Source organism: Trachurus trachurus, assembly GCF_905171665.1.
Source record: "Trachurus trachurus genome assembly, chromosome: 13".
Classification (NCBI taxonomy): Eukaryota; Metazoa; Chordata; class Actinopteri; order Carangiformes; family Carangidae; genus Trachurus; species Trachurus trachurus.
In genome coordinates, this window is record NC_139892.1 from 15,205,378 (window position 1) to 15,219,313 (window position 13,936).

General features: G+C 40.5%; 1 protein-coding gene across 3 annotated transcripts in view; it reads left to right on the forward strand.

The window, feature by feature from the left end:
- The window catches only part of kirrel3b (kirre like nephrin family adhesion molecule 3b), a gene marked incomplete at its 3' end in the record, with an annotated part of 157,693 nt that extends 144,285 nt beyond the window's left edge, over positions 1-13,408 (forward strand). The window contains exons 10-16 of one of the 3 annotated variants that reach the window (XM_083984431.1): positions 3,397-3,497; positions 6,290-6,500; positions 7,999-8,106; positions 8,666-8,749; positions 9,054-9,169; positions 9,915-10,001; positions 12,947-13,408. In XM_083984431.1, coding sequence (XP_083840557.1) covers positions 3,397-3,497; positions 6,290-6,500; positions 7,999-8,106; positions 8,666-8,749; positions 9,054-9,169; positions 9,915-10,001; positions 12,947-13,408 — 1,169 coding nt within the window. The remainder of the gene's footprint in view (positions 1-3,396; positions 3,498-6,289; positions 6,501-7,998; positions 8,107-8,665; positions 8,750-9,053; positions 9,170-9,914; positions 10,002-12,946) is intronic. The other 2 variants (XM_083984432.1, XM_083984433.1) reach the window with 2 other exon arrangements.
- Positions 13,409-13,936: the final 528 nt, after the last annotated feature.

Genomic DNA, 13,936 nt, shown 5'->3' on the forward strand with positions numbered 1-13,936 from the left:
TGTAGTGCCACCCACCTTCACTCTACCGACATGCGCTCTGATCACATAGTGCAAAAGGGGAAACACGTACTTGTATGCATGCGCACAAGCACACACGCACACACACTTTCAAACAAGGCTGAGCCAGTGAGATAAAACTATTTAATTATATTCCTCATTTGCAGCTCTGATCCATAAAATAGATCCTGCCCAGACACTACCACTGGCCTTTTGCAGCCTTCAAGCCATTGATCTCGTTGTATGTTGACATTTGAAGCTCATTCAAAACATATACTTACATCTCACCTCTTACAGTAACACACGTTAATGTATGCAGATGTCCTCATATTAGCTATGGCACATACATGTTGTACCAATACATGTTGGCAAACTAGTGAAAGACGGGATACAGCTTTCAGTACATTTTTCTTAAATTGTCTGCAGCGCTCGCTCTGCAGCAGTAGCAGCCTTCCAGCATCCTCCAGTAGCATACCAAGACACCATCTGGCAAAGTCTCATTAAAATGCTAATTCATTTTAATAAGAGACAGGTAATAAACTGCAATTATGTATCGTCAGAGAGAGCAGGAGTTTGAGGGAAGTTGGCGGGGAAGCGAGTTGTCTCACTAATCAAGAAGCTGCCTCACTTGCCACCCCCTCAAACCCACATTCTTAACCTTAAACATCACAAGAGACATACTTAATGTTTGATTTCAACATCTTAAAGGCCGTTTCGCTGAATAAAAAAGGGGGAAGAAAAAGGATAAGATGGAAACCTTTCCTCCTGGTGTTGTGTTTTTTGGGAACTTCTCTGGTTAAACCCAGTCTTTAAATGTAAGGAAAATACGGGTCTGATGAGAGCGGAGCCTGGAGAGATTATGTCAGTGTGTGCTTGTATTTTTTAAATTGAATTATATCCACAATATGTCTAGACAGCTCAAAAGACTATTTGCGCAGAGAATAACAAAATTATTCAGAATACAGTGAACCAGTAATGTGAACAAAGTCAAGGCTGCTGATTGAAGCCCATATTTTCCAGAACATGCGCTTCACCTGGGAGCAGCAAAGTCTGAGTTTTACTCAACCTTTGCTTTATATTTGTTGTGTTTTTGTCATATTTTGTCAACTACTGATGGATACTTTTGTATGAAGAGGAGATTCTTCATTCTCCTCTCTCTTCGCTGCAGGACGAAGAAAGAAGATCCTTTGTACCTTCAGCCATCAGGCTTTTTTATTCTTCTGCAAATGGTCGATGAGTTGTCAGACAATAAGTAATAAATAAATAGAATAGAATAAATAGAATAGAATAGAAAGACTTTATTGTCCACCGTAGTTGAAATTTGTCTTCGGTCTCTCCAAGACAATAAAGCATAAAAACAATCAAAGCACTCCACAGCATACACATAAAAGACATAGAAACAAGAAACAAAGTGAATGTTGTGCAAAACAGGCATAGACAACAACAGCCCTCTAAGGGGTTGCCAGGTGCAGTCAAACAATCATAACATATTCAGAGCTTGTATGGCCTGTGGAATAAAGGATTTCTTAAAGGGATAGTTCACCCAAAATTCAAATTGCACTCATTATCTACTCACCCTCATGTCGACTAAGGGCTGGGAGAAGTTTCAGAGTCCTCCGTGCCTTATGTGAGTTACAGGGGGTCTCGGCGTAGCAGTGCATGTCCATATAACAGTTGCAAATGGATACCACTTTTCTTCGTAACAAAAAGACACACCAAAAAACATCCAAATACCTCCATGCTGCTCGTATGTAATGTCCATCATGTATTGTAGCCCCGAAATGCAGAATTGTTCCGAAAAAAATTAAATAAGTCTATATTTCAAGCTTGTTTGTAGCAGAAGCTCCTCTTCCTGGTTTGTCCAAATTTGGAAGCTGAGACCCCCTGTAACTCAGAGAAGCCACAGATAACTCTGAAACTTCTCACAGCCCTTAGTCGACATGAGGGTGAATAGATAATGAGTGCAATTTGAATTTTGGGTGAACTATCCCTTTAAAAATTCCCCGGCTCATCCTGGGAACTCTGAATCTTTGGCCGGGTGGGAGCAGTTCGAACACTGAGTTTAAGGGATGTGTAACATCCTCAGATGTCTGTCTGGCCATCTGGTAAATGAATAAAGTAATAGGAATTTGTTTTCCTTGACATAAATGTTTATGTCAGAATACCATCAGAGAAGCAAAAACTGCATCTAAAAAGAATAAAAGAATACTTTCTTGCAAACACCATAAGATGAATAATCTCAAAATCCTTTGACAAGGTCAGAAAAAAGAAACAGAACAGTAAGTAAACAGAAAAATCGCTGCTTGTGTTTGAATAACCATGATCACCATCTGCCTTTGCTTTTTCTAAAAAGTAAAACAAAAAAAGAGAGAAAAGCTAAATATCAAACTAATGTAATCCATTGCCAGTGCTGTGCTTTTCTGTCATTTTACTTGAGCTCTTTAGGACCAAAGGGGAAGTACACTTAAAAGACAGAATTGGGTCGTGTGTGACATCTTGTCTTCATATTAGCGCTGTCACCTGGCGTGAACAGCCTCCAGACCAGATGGCAAGCAGACCAGTCGTTTAGACTGAGCTGCCCTTGTCAGACAAAATCTTGTAGCCCGACCAAGGTTTAACACATGCTGGCTCCCAGTCCATACCTGCAGCTCCTGTTAATTGAACTAGTCCTGATTACATAGTTTACAGTTTTAATAAATTCAATCCATTTAACCAAACTCGAAACCTGATTTAAACAGAACATCTTTATAATATATGAACAAAGAATAAGATGTACTGGTATATGATTTTTTAAAAATGTAAACATAAGTGATGTTGTGTCTTTGAGGTTGTGTATTTATACGGAGCTGTGGCTCAATGTGAAGTTATTTTGTGATTGGTTCAGGGGTCAAAACTGCAGCACGCAAATTGATTGAGGTGAACATTGTAACACCGCAACAAGTGTGTTATCTCCCCACAATGGCATTTTCTTTTTCCATCTGTCTGGTCCTGATTACACTCCAAAGAACTGCTGTAGCACTCTCCAGCGGCGTTTATCTCAGTGGGAGAAATCAAACCAGCCATAAATCCACAATTCCTTGATCCAGAATGAGGCCCGGACCTGTCTACTTATGCCCTTCATTCAGACCTGGCATGTCCTTGGCTCCGCTGTACTAAGGGATGAGGAATGTTCACACCTCTTTGCGATACAATTTTCCCCAGGAGTCTCAAATTACCGAACACTTCAGGTGTTACTGCTCGGAACAGAGGAGCGATTACAACATAATGTACCACAAGAACTCGATTGAGCAGAATTGTCATATAACCTGAAACTGAAAATGAATTTAATTATTCATGTTTCAATTTCTATGACTCATTTTCAAACTTTTTTATGATCTCTTTTTTTCTTCTTTTTTTCAGGGCCACCTACTATCTCCAGCACACAGACTCAACAAGCTCTGCACGGAGAAAAGGGACAAATCAAATGTTTCATTCGAAGTACACCTCCTCCAGACCGCATTGTAAGTGCCTTTGGATTATTCTTTTTTATTATTTACAGTTGTCTCAACTTTTCCTATTTTATTTGCCAGAACACACATCATGTGATCATCCTTTTAAGGCTTTATGGCACCTGAACAGTAAAAATTACATCACATAATGGCTGTTTTTCTTCTGTCTGCCTCTGGAATATAATGCCTGACTGAACCCTATTGATCTGATAACTCCACATAGACAGTATCTTACCTGCAAAAAAAAAAAAAACCCTGAAGAATCTGCTACCATTAGCCCTATCATTTGTTTTCATATGAAAATGTGAGCATGAAACTGCAGCTTGAACCTTCAATTTCTCATTTAATCCACACTTATGCTCTGTTAGCACTGATCCCATTAAGATTTATGGACCTTATATAAACAACCTACTCTCTGAGCTCACTTTGCTCTTATTATTAATTTGTGTGTGTGTGCTAGTGTGTACATGTTTGCATATTTATGCAGTTAATTGCCATACTTTGTCATCTAATGTGTGTTTTTATTATACTGATGTCCTGCATTAACTAGCAACATCATTAATATCAGCTTTATTTGAGCAGTGTGTCTGTGGAGGCTGGGCTGCTCAGACTTCAGTTTTCATTCTGGGTTCCAAACTTTTTATTAAAGAGAGAATTGTGGCTGACCCCGGTTATGTCAAGTCAAGCTGAATTTATGAAGATTCATCATCTCAAAACCAAGGGTGCCACTATAACATACGACATAGTCTATCTATGCTATAAAAATATTTTCAGTATGTCCATGTCCAACAAAAGGAGCAGCCAAATGGCACATGTTCATAAATAAATTTGCATATTTTCCTCTGTTTCTCATGTTACATCAAGCAACACAACTGTCAACACAGCTTCAATTCAATTCAATTCAATTCAATTTATTTAAAGTGGGACAATGCAAGTTCATAAACGAAACAAAATCGTAAACAAGCCGGATTGTAGCCACAGGCTATAATTTCCATCCGCTGTCCCATACATAGATGTTCCCTGGTACAAAAAATACAATAAATAAAAACAAAAGCATGTTATAAAATAGCAGCAGTCAGTTTACAGTACAATAGATAATAATACAGATTCAGACAGTACAAAAGTGCAACCGTGTCATGATAAAGTGCTTACAATCATCAAAGTGCTTAGAAGGTCCTGGGAGTAATATCTAATTGAGCTGTGTTACAATGATAGGTCTAAGGATATAATTTAATCACTTGCACTGCTATGAATAACTAAAAGTTATATAATAATGTAAGTGATAAAGCTTCACATTAGTCAGTCATGTGTCACTCCCATCACTTACATTTAAAACATTTTGTTTGTTATTCAACATATTCTGTTTTTAGTGGCTGTCTCTCAAAGAGATACCATTAATTCGAAAGAACTTTGTATGTACACATTTCATAACAGACAGATCAAGACTTGAGGACAAAAAAATTCAGTGACGGTTACTAGACTTTGGTTTTGTATCTCTAAGATAAGCAATTGCTTGATTGAATGAAATGTTACGAAAATAAATCTCACCACTTATTACTTTGAAATATTTCTGATAGGTACAAAATGTGCAGAGGGCCAAAGGATTACGGCTGAGTATTTTTGCAATGTGTGTGCAACCGTAAGAGAAAATAGTTCTAATTCTGAGGAAATATTGATTTTTTTACAATCTAACGAAAATGTTAGCTTTGTCTACTGATGCCAGTAATACCTCTGTGATGTCTCAGTCTTCCATCCATTCACCACAGAACAGTACAGTGTATTTCTATTTGTTCATGTGCTTTGAATCACTGAGCTATTGACCAGTCTGAATGAACTAATGCTCATGTATACCTGGTAACTCATGCAACCTTATAACAGACTGAAACATAGTGTCTACTCCTTGTTGTAGATGTCTTCATGGCCATCAAGTATCACCATGGATACATGCCCTTTCAGCAGCACAAAATAAACCACACAGGAACATATAGGTGAAAGTATATAAGCACCATCCCATCAATAAACCTTTCAATGTACTACAATAAAAAACCCACTGAAAGACACAGTCACTTATTAACACTGGATGGTTATGTAAGTTTTGTAAGGCATGGTTGTCTTACGGCTTGGTCACCTTTTATAGTCATACGTTATAGATCCATTCATGCGTCGCTTCTGTAGCATGTAGCAGTTGTTTTGAGGGTCAAAGTTGGTTTGTGGCTTGTTGGTCGGCTAGTCACTAAGCATATTTATTGCCTGCTAACCCTTGACACAATAGAAAAGCTAGGTAGCTACTGTATTACCGCAGGAAATACTGTACAAAAGAGGTTTCATTGTTAATATACAAGGTTTTCTTCAGTTTTCCTCTACAAAACACAGGATATGTCTCCTAAGACTCTTCAGCCAGGCAAGCAGCTCCGTGAGGATGTACAAGGGCCTTTAGCAAAATGCTAAATGCAAAGTAGAAATGTCAACCTCATGCTGTAGAGGAAAGGTCAAGAGGTCACCAAAGTCAATAGGCGGTGTCCTCTTGGGACCATGAATGTTTGCACAAGTAAATGTCCAATCATTTTGACCATCATTGCCACAGCAAGGCTAAAAAAAAAAAAAAAAATAGAAAGCCTATTTTTACATGAGTTGAAAGCTGAATTTTTACATGGTTGATTCTGCCTCAGGCACTTACTGGTAGAACATAAGGTACTTGAACAATGGAGACTCTCACTCATTGCAACACTTCTTTCGCAGGGCCTTTCGTGGTCAAAAACTCCAAACAATATGTACCAACCTCTTTGCACTCTGTCTCCTCTCAGGCTTGGTCGTGGAAGGAAACTGTGTTGGAGTCTGGAACATCCGGCCGCTACACCGTAGAGACAGTCACCACGGAGGAGGGAGTAATCTCCACACTCACCATGAGTAATATAGTTCCAGCTGATTTCCAGACTATCTACAACTGCACAGCGTGGAACAGCTTTGGCTCCGACACCGAGATCATACGCCTTAAGGAACAAGGTGGGAGCCAAGGTCCGACAGGTTCCAGCTTCCTCTTCTTCAAGTCACGTGACAGTGGTTTTCTAAATAGCGATCCATCGTGACAGAGTTTGTATCAGTGTGGCTGTGCCTGGCTGTGTCAGTGCACCTGTATCAGTGTGTTTGTGGATGAATGTGCTTTTATACATGATAAGCAAGTGAGGAATTTGATCTCTAATTAAATTACTTTGAGACACAATAACAAGTACAAACAGCAAATATTCAAAAGATGTATTTAATCTCAGAATAGTAAAATAAATGGACACATTTTCTAGGAAACAACCTTTTTTTTTTTTTTTTTTTTTACAAATCAAAAATATGTTCAAAAATAACATTTACCAGTTTGGAATTGCAGGACGGTAATACATAGTTACACTGCATGACCTAAATTCTGAAGCTTTTGATGTACAGTAAATGTGATGATGACACCGATAAATTCCCCACAAATTAGTTTTCTGGGTTAACATGAAGTGCAGCTCCCTGGTAATTTGAACTGCTGACCATTAGCAGATGTCACTGCTCCCCGCATATGAAACACACTCTGTCTGCAGCTTTCTATTATGGGAAAGAAGAAAAAAAAAGAGTAAATCTTTCTCATTTCTTTTGCTTTAAAAATGAATACTTTTTTATCTGTTGACCTTTCCCCCGCTGCTTTGGGGGAAGCTGTGTTTTCTCTCCACTTATCATAAATGATAAATTATAAGCTGCTTATGTGAAAGTGACATTGATCAATGAAGACATTAAATAGGCTTTGATGGTGTAGGAAGAGCACTTGGTTGTTCGGCGTTTGTTTAAAAAGCGCGAAGGTCATAAATGTGGGCTGGTAACTCAGGTCCTCATTAAATCACACTTTAATGAGGACTTTTAATGTAGGAGCAGCATATAGATGTGTGCCTGCAGGTTTAATCTCATCCTCATCACAGATGCACTGTAACATCCTTGCAGAAACACACAAACATGATTATGCTTTAAGGAATGCGTGTAGTCTTGCACTCCTCACGGTGGAAAATAAAAGCCCTCAGTGAAATGCTTCTATTTGCCTAAATGAGTGTAAATAAAAAGTTATTAGACAGTAGCATAATGAGATTATATTAGAAGGAAAATGTTTACCCGACACGGATAACAAAAGATTTGGTAATTTGTTTTTGTAGGGTTTCCCAGTTATTGGGACATTCAGCGCAGAAGATGTGGTGTTGAGCCTGTGTGTTTTTATTGCATAGGCTTGTGCCTGAGGGGTAATGCCCAACTCACTTACAGGGATGAAATATAGCATATCTCCCCTTATTTCCTGATTGTTGTGGAGACAGAGAGGAGAGAGCAATGAGGAGACTTGGTGTATGTGTGTCTGTGTGTGTATGAAAGAGAATGCTGGCCTTCACATCTTGACCGTTCTATTGTGTGCTATCTGTCACTGTATTGAATTTATTGTATAACTGAGATTATTTGTGGGATGTTATTTTAGAATGATTTGTCTTTTTGTTGTTCTCTGCAGAGTCTCTCCCAGTGGCGGTGATCATCGGCATTGCTGTGGGAGCTTTTGTGGCCCTTATCGTCCTCATGGGCACCATCGGAGCATTCTGTTGCACCCGCTCCCAGAGAAGTACGTCTCATCTTCGCTCGTACATCCACTGAAGCGTGCATGCTAAAGTACTGTAAGGCCCCCAAGCACACTAAAACATGTCCATCTACTCTAGATGTCGATTTTGTTTTTATTAAAAACAAATGGGAAAAGAGCTTCCGGTGAAGTAATCTTTGCTGTCTGAGAATTTTTGTTTTAATAAATATGGGGCATCTATAAAAAAAAAAATTAAAAAAAATATATGGAAGAAGATGACAAGGCGTTGGCAGCTGCTTCAAGATTTCTGTCACAAGATAAATTGCTGGAACATAGTGTCAAACATAATACAAGATGAAATCACTGACATGCTGAGATGGACATCTTTTTGTGGTGTAGAGATTGTGATAAGGGTTCATTTCATGCAATCTCAGTCTGGCTGCATTCGCTTTTGAGGCTATTTACAGTACATCCTGCGCTATGTTCACTGCCACCCACCCATGTACCATGTGACTCCGGTCAGAGACGTTCAGCCGTTGTCTCTGCCCAAGAACCAAATTGTGCTACTGGTCCCTTCAGCATGTCTATTGTCTGTATACTACAGAGGAAGCGCACCTGGTTATGCCCTCACTGCCCGTCTCCATCTGTGCACACCAGAGAGAACTTGCAAGCAAAATTAAGACAGAAAGTAAGACCTTGTTATATGACAGTATCATCAGCATTGTCCCCCGACAGAATGAGCCACCGTGAGAGGCTGTGTGAGATTGCATATGTATGCAGAAAAAGATAATCTTGTGTTGGCAGGAAACAAATGATTAATAATGCTTTGTATTGTTTTCGGGAAATGGGGGATGCTCTCACAAACCAAACCCAGGGATCTTTGCTAAATTCTGTAATGCTGCAAACTGCACTGGGGGAAATTATAATGTCAACAAATACAGAGTGGTGTTTATCCAGCTTATTGAGATATATGTGTCGTCTGTTTCTGCCAGATCTGAAAGGAGTCGTGTCGGCTAAAAATGACATCCGGGTGGAGATTGTGCACAAAGACCACAACGCAGCCAGGGAAAACGAAGAACACACCTCTATGAAACAACTGATGGTGAGTGTGAGTGTCGCTGCATATTACTTTTTACTTCTTCTTGTTTTTAGAAATAAATTATACATAATGTTGTGTGTTTGTGTATATATTCCTTTAAACCTATATATATATAGTAACAGAATGAATGTACTCTATTATCTGCATTGTTATTTCCTGTAGAATACATTAGTTTCTGAGTAATGAAAGGCATATAGATTGTACACATGTGCTGCAGTCATAGCATAGGGGCTATATTTATCAATATGATACCAGTATTTCTATGAGCAGAACAGACCCGAATATATTGTAACTATGGAGATGCCGATGCATACTGGGTAATCCTACAGTGGGTGTGTTTCTGTATCTGCATGCCCTCTAGACATACAAAGACCTGTTTCCTCTTTGGAACTGTACCAGTGTTTTGGTTTTCATGCAATTTGCTCCAGGGCTGGGCTATTTGTAGTTTGAGCTTTTGGATTAGATTTTCTTTCAAAAATACTTAATACAGTCGATACTTGATGTTAGTACAGGGAAATGAGCTTAGCTACCTTGCAAATCTACATTTTGTAAAGATAAATAAAAGATATTCACGGGTACATTATTAATGTTTTTATCCAGCGCTAAATGAAGGTGAAACATGTCTGACTGATATTAAAAAAGAGGAAAGTAATAAAAAGAGAAATCCTTTGGTTGCAGAATGTCTTTTTACTCTGAGTGCAAGAGTTTTGGAATCTACACAGACTCTATATACTTTTACTTGATTTCTGTGCAGGTTGAACGAGGAGAGTTTCAGCAGGAATCTGTTCTCAAGCAGCTGGAGGTTTTACAAGAGGAGGAGAAGGAGTATCAACACATTAAGGTAAGATCAGTGATGCGCCGGCCATCAGACAAATCCCAGTGGGCCGTCAAAATTTTTTATCAGCCTTGTCTGTACTGTATCTTGACTTTACACCCTCCCCCACCCCTACATGTGCCAGTCATTCAGGGTGCACATGAGAGCACTTGGTTTCCAGGACTGGGCTGAACAAGTCAACCTATCGGATAAGTCCAGGGCTGAATTCTTTCCCAGCACGCCCCTGGGTTCAGCTCATGAAACAATAACAGTGTGAAGGTGTGAATGCAGCAGAACGAGAGTAATAGGTGGTGAGAGAGGGAGAGAGTAAAGAGAGTGCGAGAGAACGCCTTTGGGGCTGAAGGTGGTCTTCAACGGTGGGACGAAAATAGCTGAGAAGCATTAATCCCTCTCCTGCTCCTTGTGATTTTCTAAGGATAAGACCACAGGCGAATGGCTCCTGTTAGAGGTCTGATTTTATTAATTAGTCTCATCAACGGCGGTTCAGGAAATCACGGGCTGCTCAGCCCCGAAGCTTCTTATTTAAGTTACTCGAGTGGTTGCGTAGGCGATATACATGCAATTGAACTATTTTGAAGCACATATAGGACCAGGGGAAGTTCTGGATATTTATTAGATGTGCTGACTTTGCTGCCGGCAGCATTTCTAACCTCTTTCAATTTGGAATATACCTAACTTCTGCTCATAGATTCTGTTCATAGAAATGGGTTATGTGACATATCAAAGCCTCTGGGACCTGCAGATAAACCTCTATATTACCTTTATAAATCATGTCCAGGAAAACTCTCAGTTTGTTCCAGCTTTAATAAGGATATATGTGACTTTATTTTTTTTTTCCTTCTGGTCCCAGAGTTGTTATTTGTGAGTTGTGTTGTGTGTATGTGTTTACAAAGTCTTACAGCTTTATTATAATATCCTGAGATTTTCCAAACTTTTAAACTAATTTCTCAGTTCTTCCCTTTTCTCTGTTTTTCTGTTACACCAGACAGTTTCTAGTCGCAACAACCCTCACAATGAATTACATGTAAACCAAACACAGTAGATGTTATCACTTTCTTGTTTTGCGGATATTTATGCCTGGATTTCAGAGAAAACTCTCTAACACCCGGGGTAACTGTTAATATCATTGATGTCATCTTTACAGCCAGCGACTCTGTGCAGCTAAAGTGTTTATTTTAATCACATCAGTACTAAACAGGTATTGTCAGCATCAGTATGAGACAGACTGCGTAAACAAAGTGTGATTCATGGCTCAGTTTCGGCTCCTCTGGTGACAGGTAACAAGAGACAGTAATGATATACTTTGAGACATGATTTACAAGTTTGACCCCAGGTACTCCGTCCACTGTTTGATCAATGACATCTACTGTGTAATGTCTTTTTTTTTTTACACCCTCCTTTGCTCCCTGATACTTTTCCCGCTGAGGCTAGTTCTGCACGTATGAAAAAGTCTAAAATGTCCCTCTAGTCAGATCCAACTCTTATTCAGTTAAGCTCCTATTTACTCAGTGTAATAAAACTGACTTCTGGCCGATTTATGGCTGTCCACTCATCTACATGGCAGTGAATGGATCAGGCTGTAAAGATAAGGCTTTGCTTTCAGTTCTCACATGAAATCACTTCACCACTTGTAGCTCTTGCAATAAATGATCTCCACACAATTTGAGACATTGTCGAGATTGTGCAGGTTCCTGTGTCAAGGCCCCTCACTCTGTCCCTGATAGAACAACTTCTATTAAAGGATGGCCACCCTCTCTTCTCTGAGTGTTTTATCTGCTGTTGTCAGGCCAGTAAAGTCACCTTGAAAATTAAATTACTGCTTTGCAGGTTGCTCATTCAAATGAGTCAATAAAATGCATAAAAAAAATTCCCCTTGCACCAATAATAATTTACTATTTTAAAACAAGTCAGGGTCACGGTTACAGTTAAAAAGCTTAATATTGCACATTAACTCAAAGTTAAATGGATTTTATCAGAAATACACAGCGCCGTGTCAACAGTGCAATGAGACAATGTGAGCTGGGGGATATTTTTAGCATCTGCTCAGACTCTACTGCACACTAGAGCTCATCAGTACCACAGAAAAAGATTCTGTCCCATTCATTTGTCCTCCTGTCCAAACGAGTGTTGGCATTGGCTCCCTGGGGTGAGCCTCTGTTGTGTTCGCCTGCTTACCTGCACCCCTGCATCCCTGGGGCTGGATTTTTTGATAGTTAATGACAGCGTGCATGAGGCGGGGGCAGCGGGAGGGGATGGGGGTGAAAAAGAGACAAAGGCCAGACGCACACAATCTCCCTGTCTGCTGTCTGATAATGACAAGCATAACGAGGATCCTCTCAGGTTGTCTCTCTCATTTCCCCATTATGAGCATTCTTCTTCTGGGATTCGCCACCATGCTCACTGTGCTTGACATTCACATCCATTCACACAGGGAAATAGAAAAAAAATATAAAACAAGAAAAAACACTGACATACACACACACATACACACACAGACGCCCCAACTGGACCCTTAGCAACAGCACGGTGCTTGCAGCCGAGCAAACAAGTGGCACTGTTGTAGCCTCAGAAGCCATTTCAGTGCATACGTGAAAGAACAGACACTACAACCCGTTGAGGTCCAATTAAAGCCGTTATGTGAGTAAACTTTCCAATGACGCGTAGGATGCCAAACTGTGAATCATCAAGGCTCTGTTAATTAGAGAAACATGATTTTAAGGTTAGCACGGGGGCTGGCTAAATCCTAGTGTAGAGCTTTGCCACTGTTTTTCATTTTTGCTCATGATACACGCGTGGCAGCTTGCTTCCTTATTTATTCAACAATTTGAATAGTAATTACTGCCAGTTTGACCTTGGCTCCCAAAGAGCTTTTAAAAGATGCATATGGAAAGAAAGGAATGGTTCTTTTCTTCCTGGTTTGCATAATCGTTCTTTCTTGTGTTTTTTAACAGGACCCTACAAATGGCTACTACAGTGTCAATACCTTCAAGGAGCACCATACTCCAACTATGGCAGGGAACCAGTCCACCGAGGCGAGGAACCCCACCAACACAGGTACCCTGGGAAAGCAGCGAGTACCGACAGGCATGTCCTTCACCAACATCTACTCCACCCTGGGAGCAGGTCCCAACCGCCTGTACGACTACAGTCAACGCTTCGTGCTGGGCATGGGCAGCAGCTCCATCGAGCTATGTGAGCGGGAGTTCCAGCGCGGCTCGCTTAGCGACTCCAGCTCCTTTATCGACACGCAGTGTGACAGCAGCGTCAGCAGCTACAGTAAGCCGGATGGCTACGTGCAGTTCGACAAAGACAGCAAGGCGTCAGCCTCCTCCTCCTCCCACTATTCCCAGTCCTCCTCGCAGAACTCAGACCTCACACGGCCCCTTCAGAAGCGCATGCAGACCCACGTCTGACCACCAGGGAGGGAGGGTGTTTGAACGGTGGTGTAACACGCAGCCAGGATTGTAAAACTGTGAAAGAATCAGCTCCCTGGAGCAGCTGAAGCAACTGTGTCACTCTGTGTTTCCTCTGGATACCTGGAGATGCTGGAGCTGGCTTAATCGCACCGTGTGACTTGTTCAGACTTCTCAATGTCCCAAAAGGTGGCTCAAGAAGCCTTATACTCCTCACGCTTAACTCATTAATCACCTCCTTTTTTAAACCCATAATCCGAATTGTGCCACAGAGAGGTTATTTGCCAACACAAAGACAACACAAGTTTGTAATCTGAACATTCAATTCTTTGGTTTTTACAGTGGGATTGTTAGCATACCGGACGGCAGGAATACGAGGCTTTTGTGTGACAATCAGTTCCCCTGGCAAAGACGTTTTTTTTGCCTTTTGAAGATTGTCATTCAGAAAAAAATGAGATTGTTGTAACCAGCGTTGAAGCACTCAGCACGAACAGCACGATAATGAGTGCGAGCCAGTGTCCTGCTGCT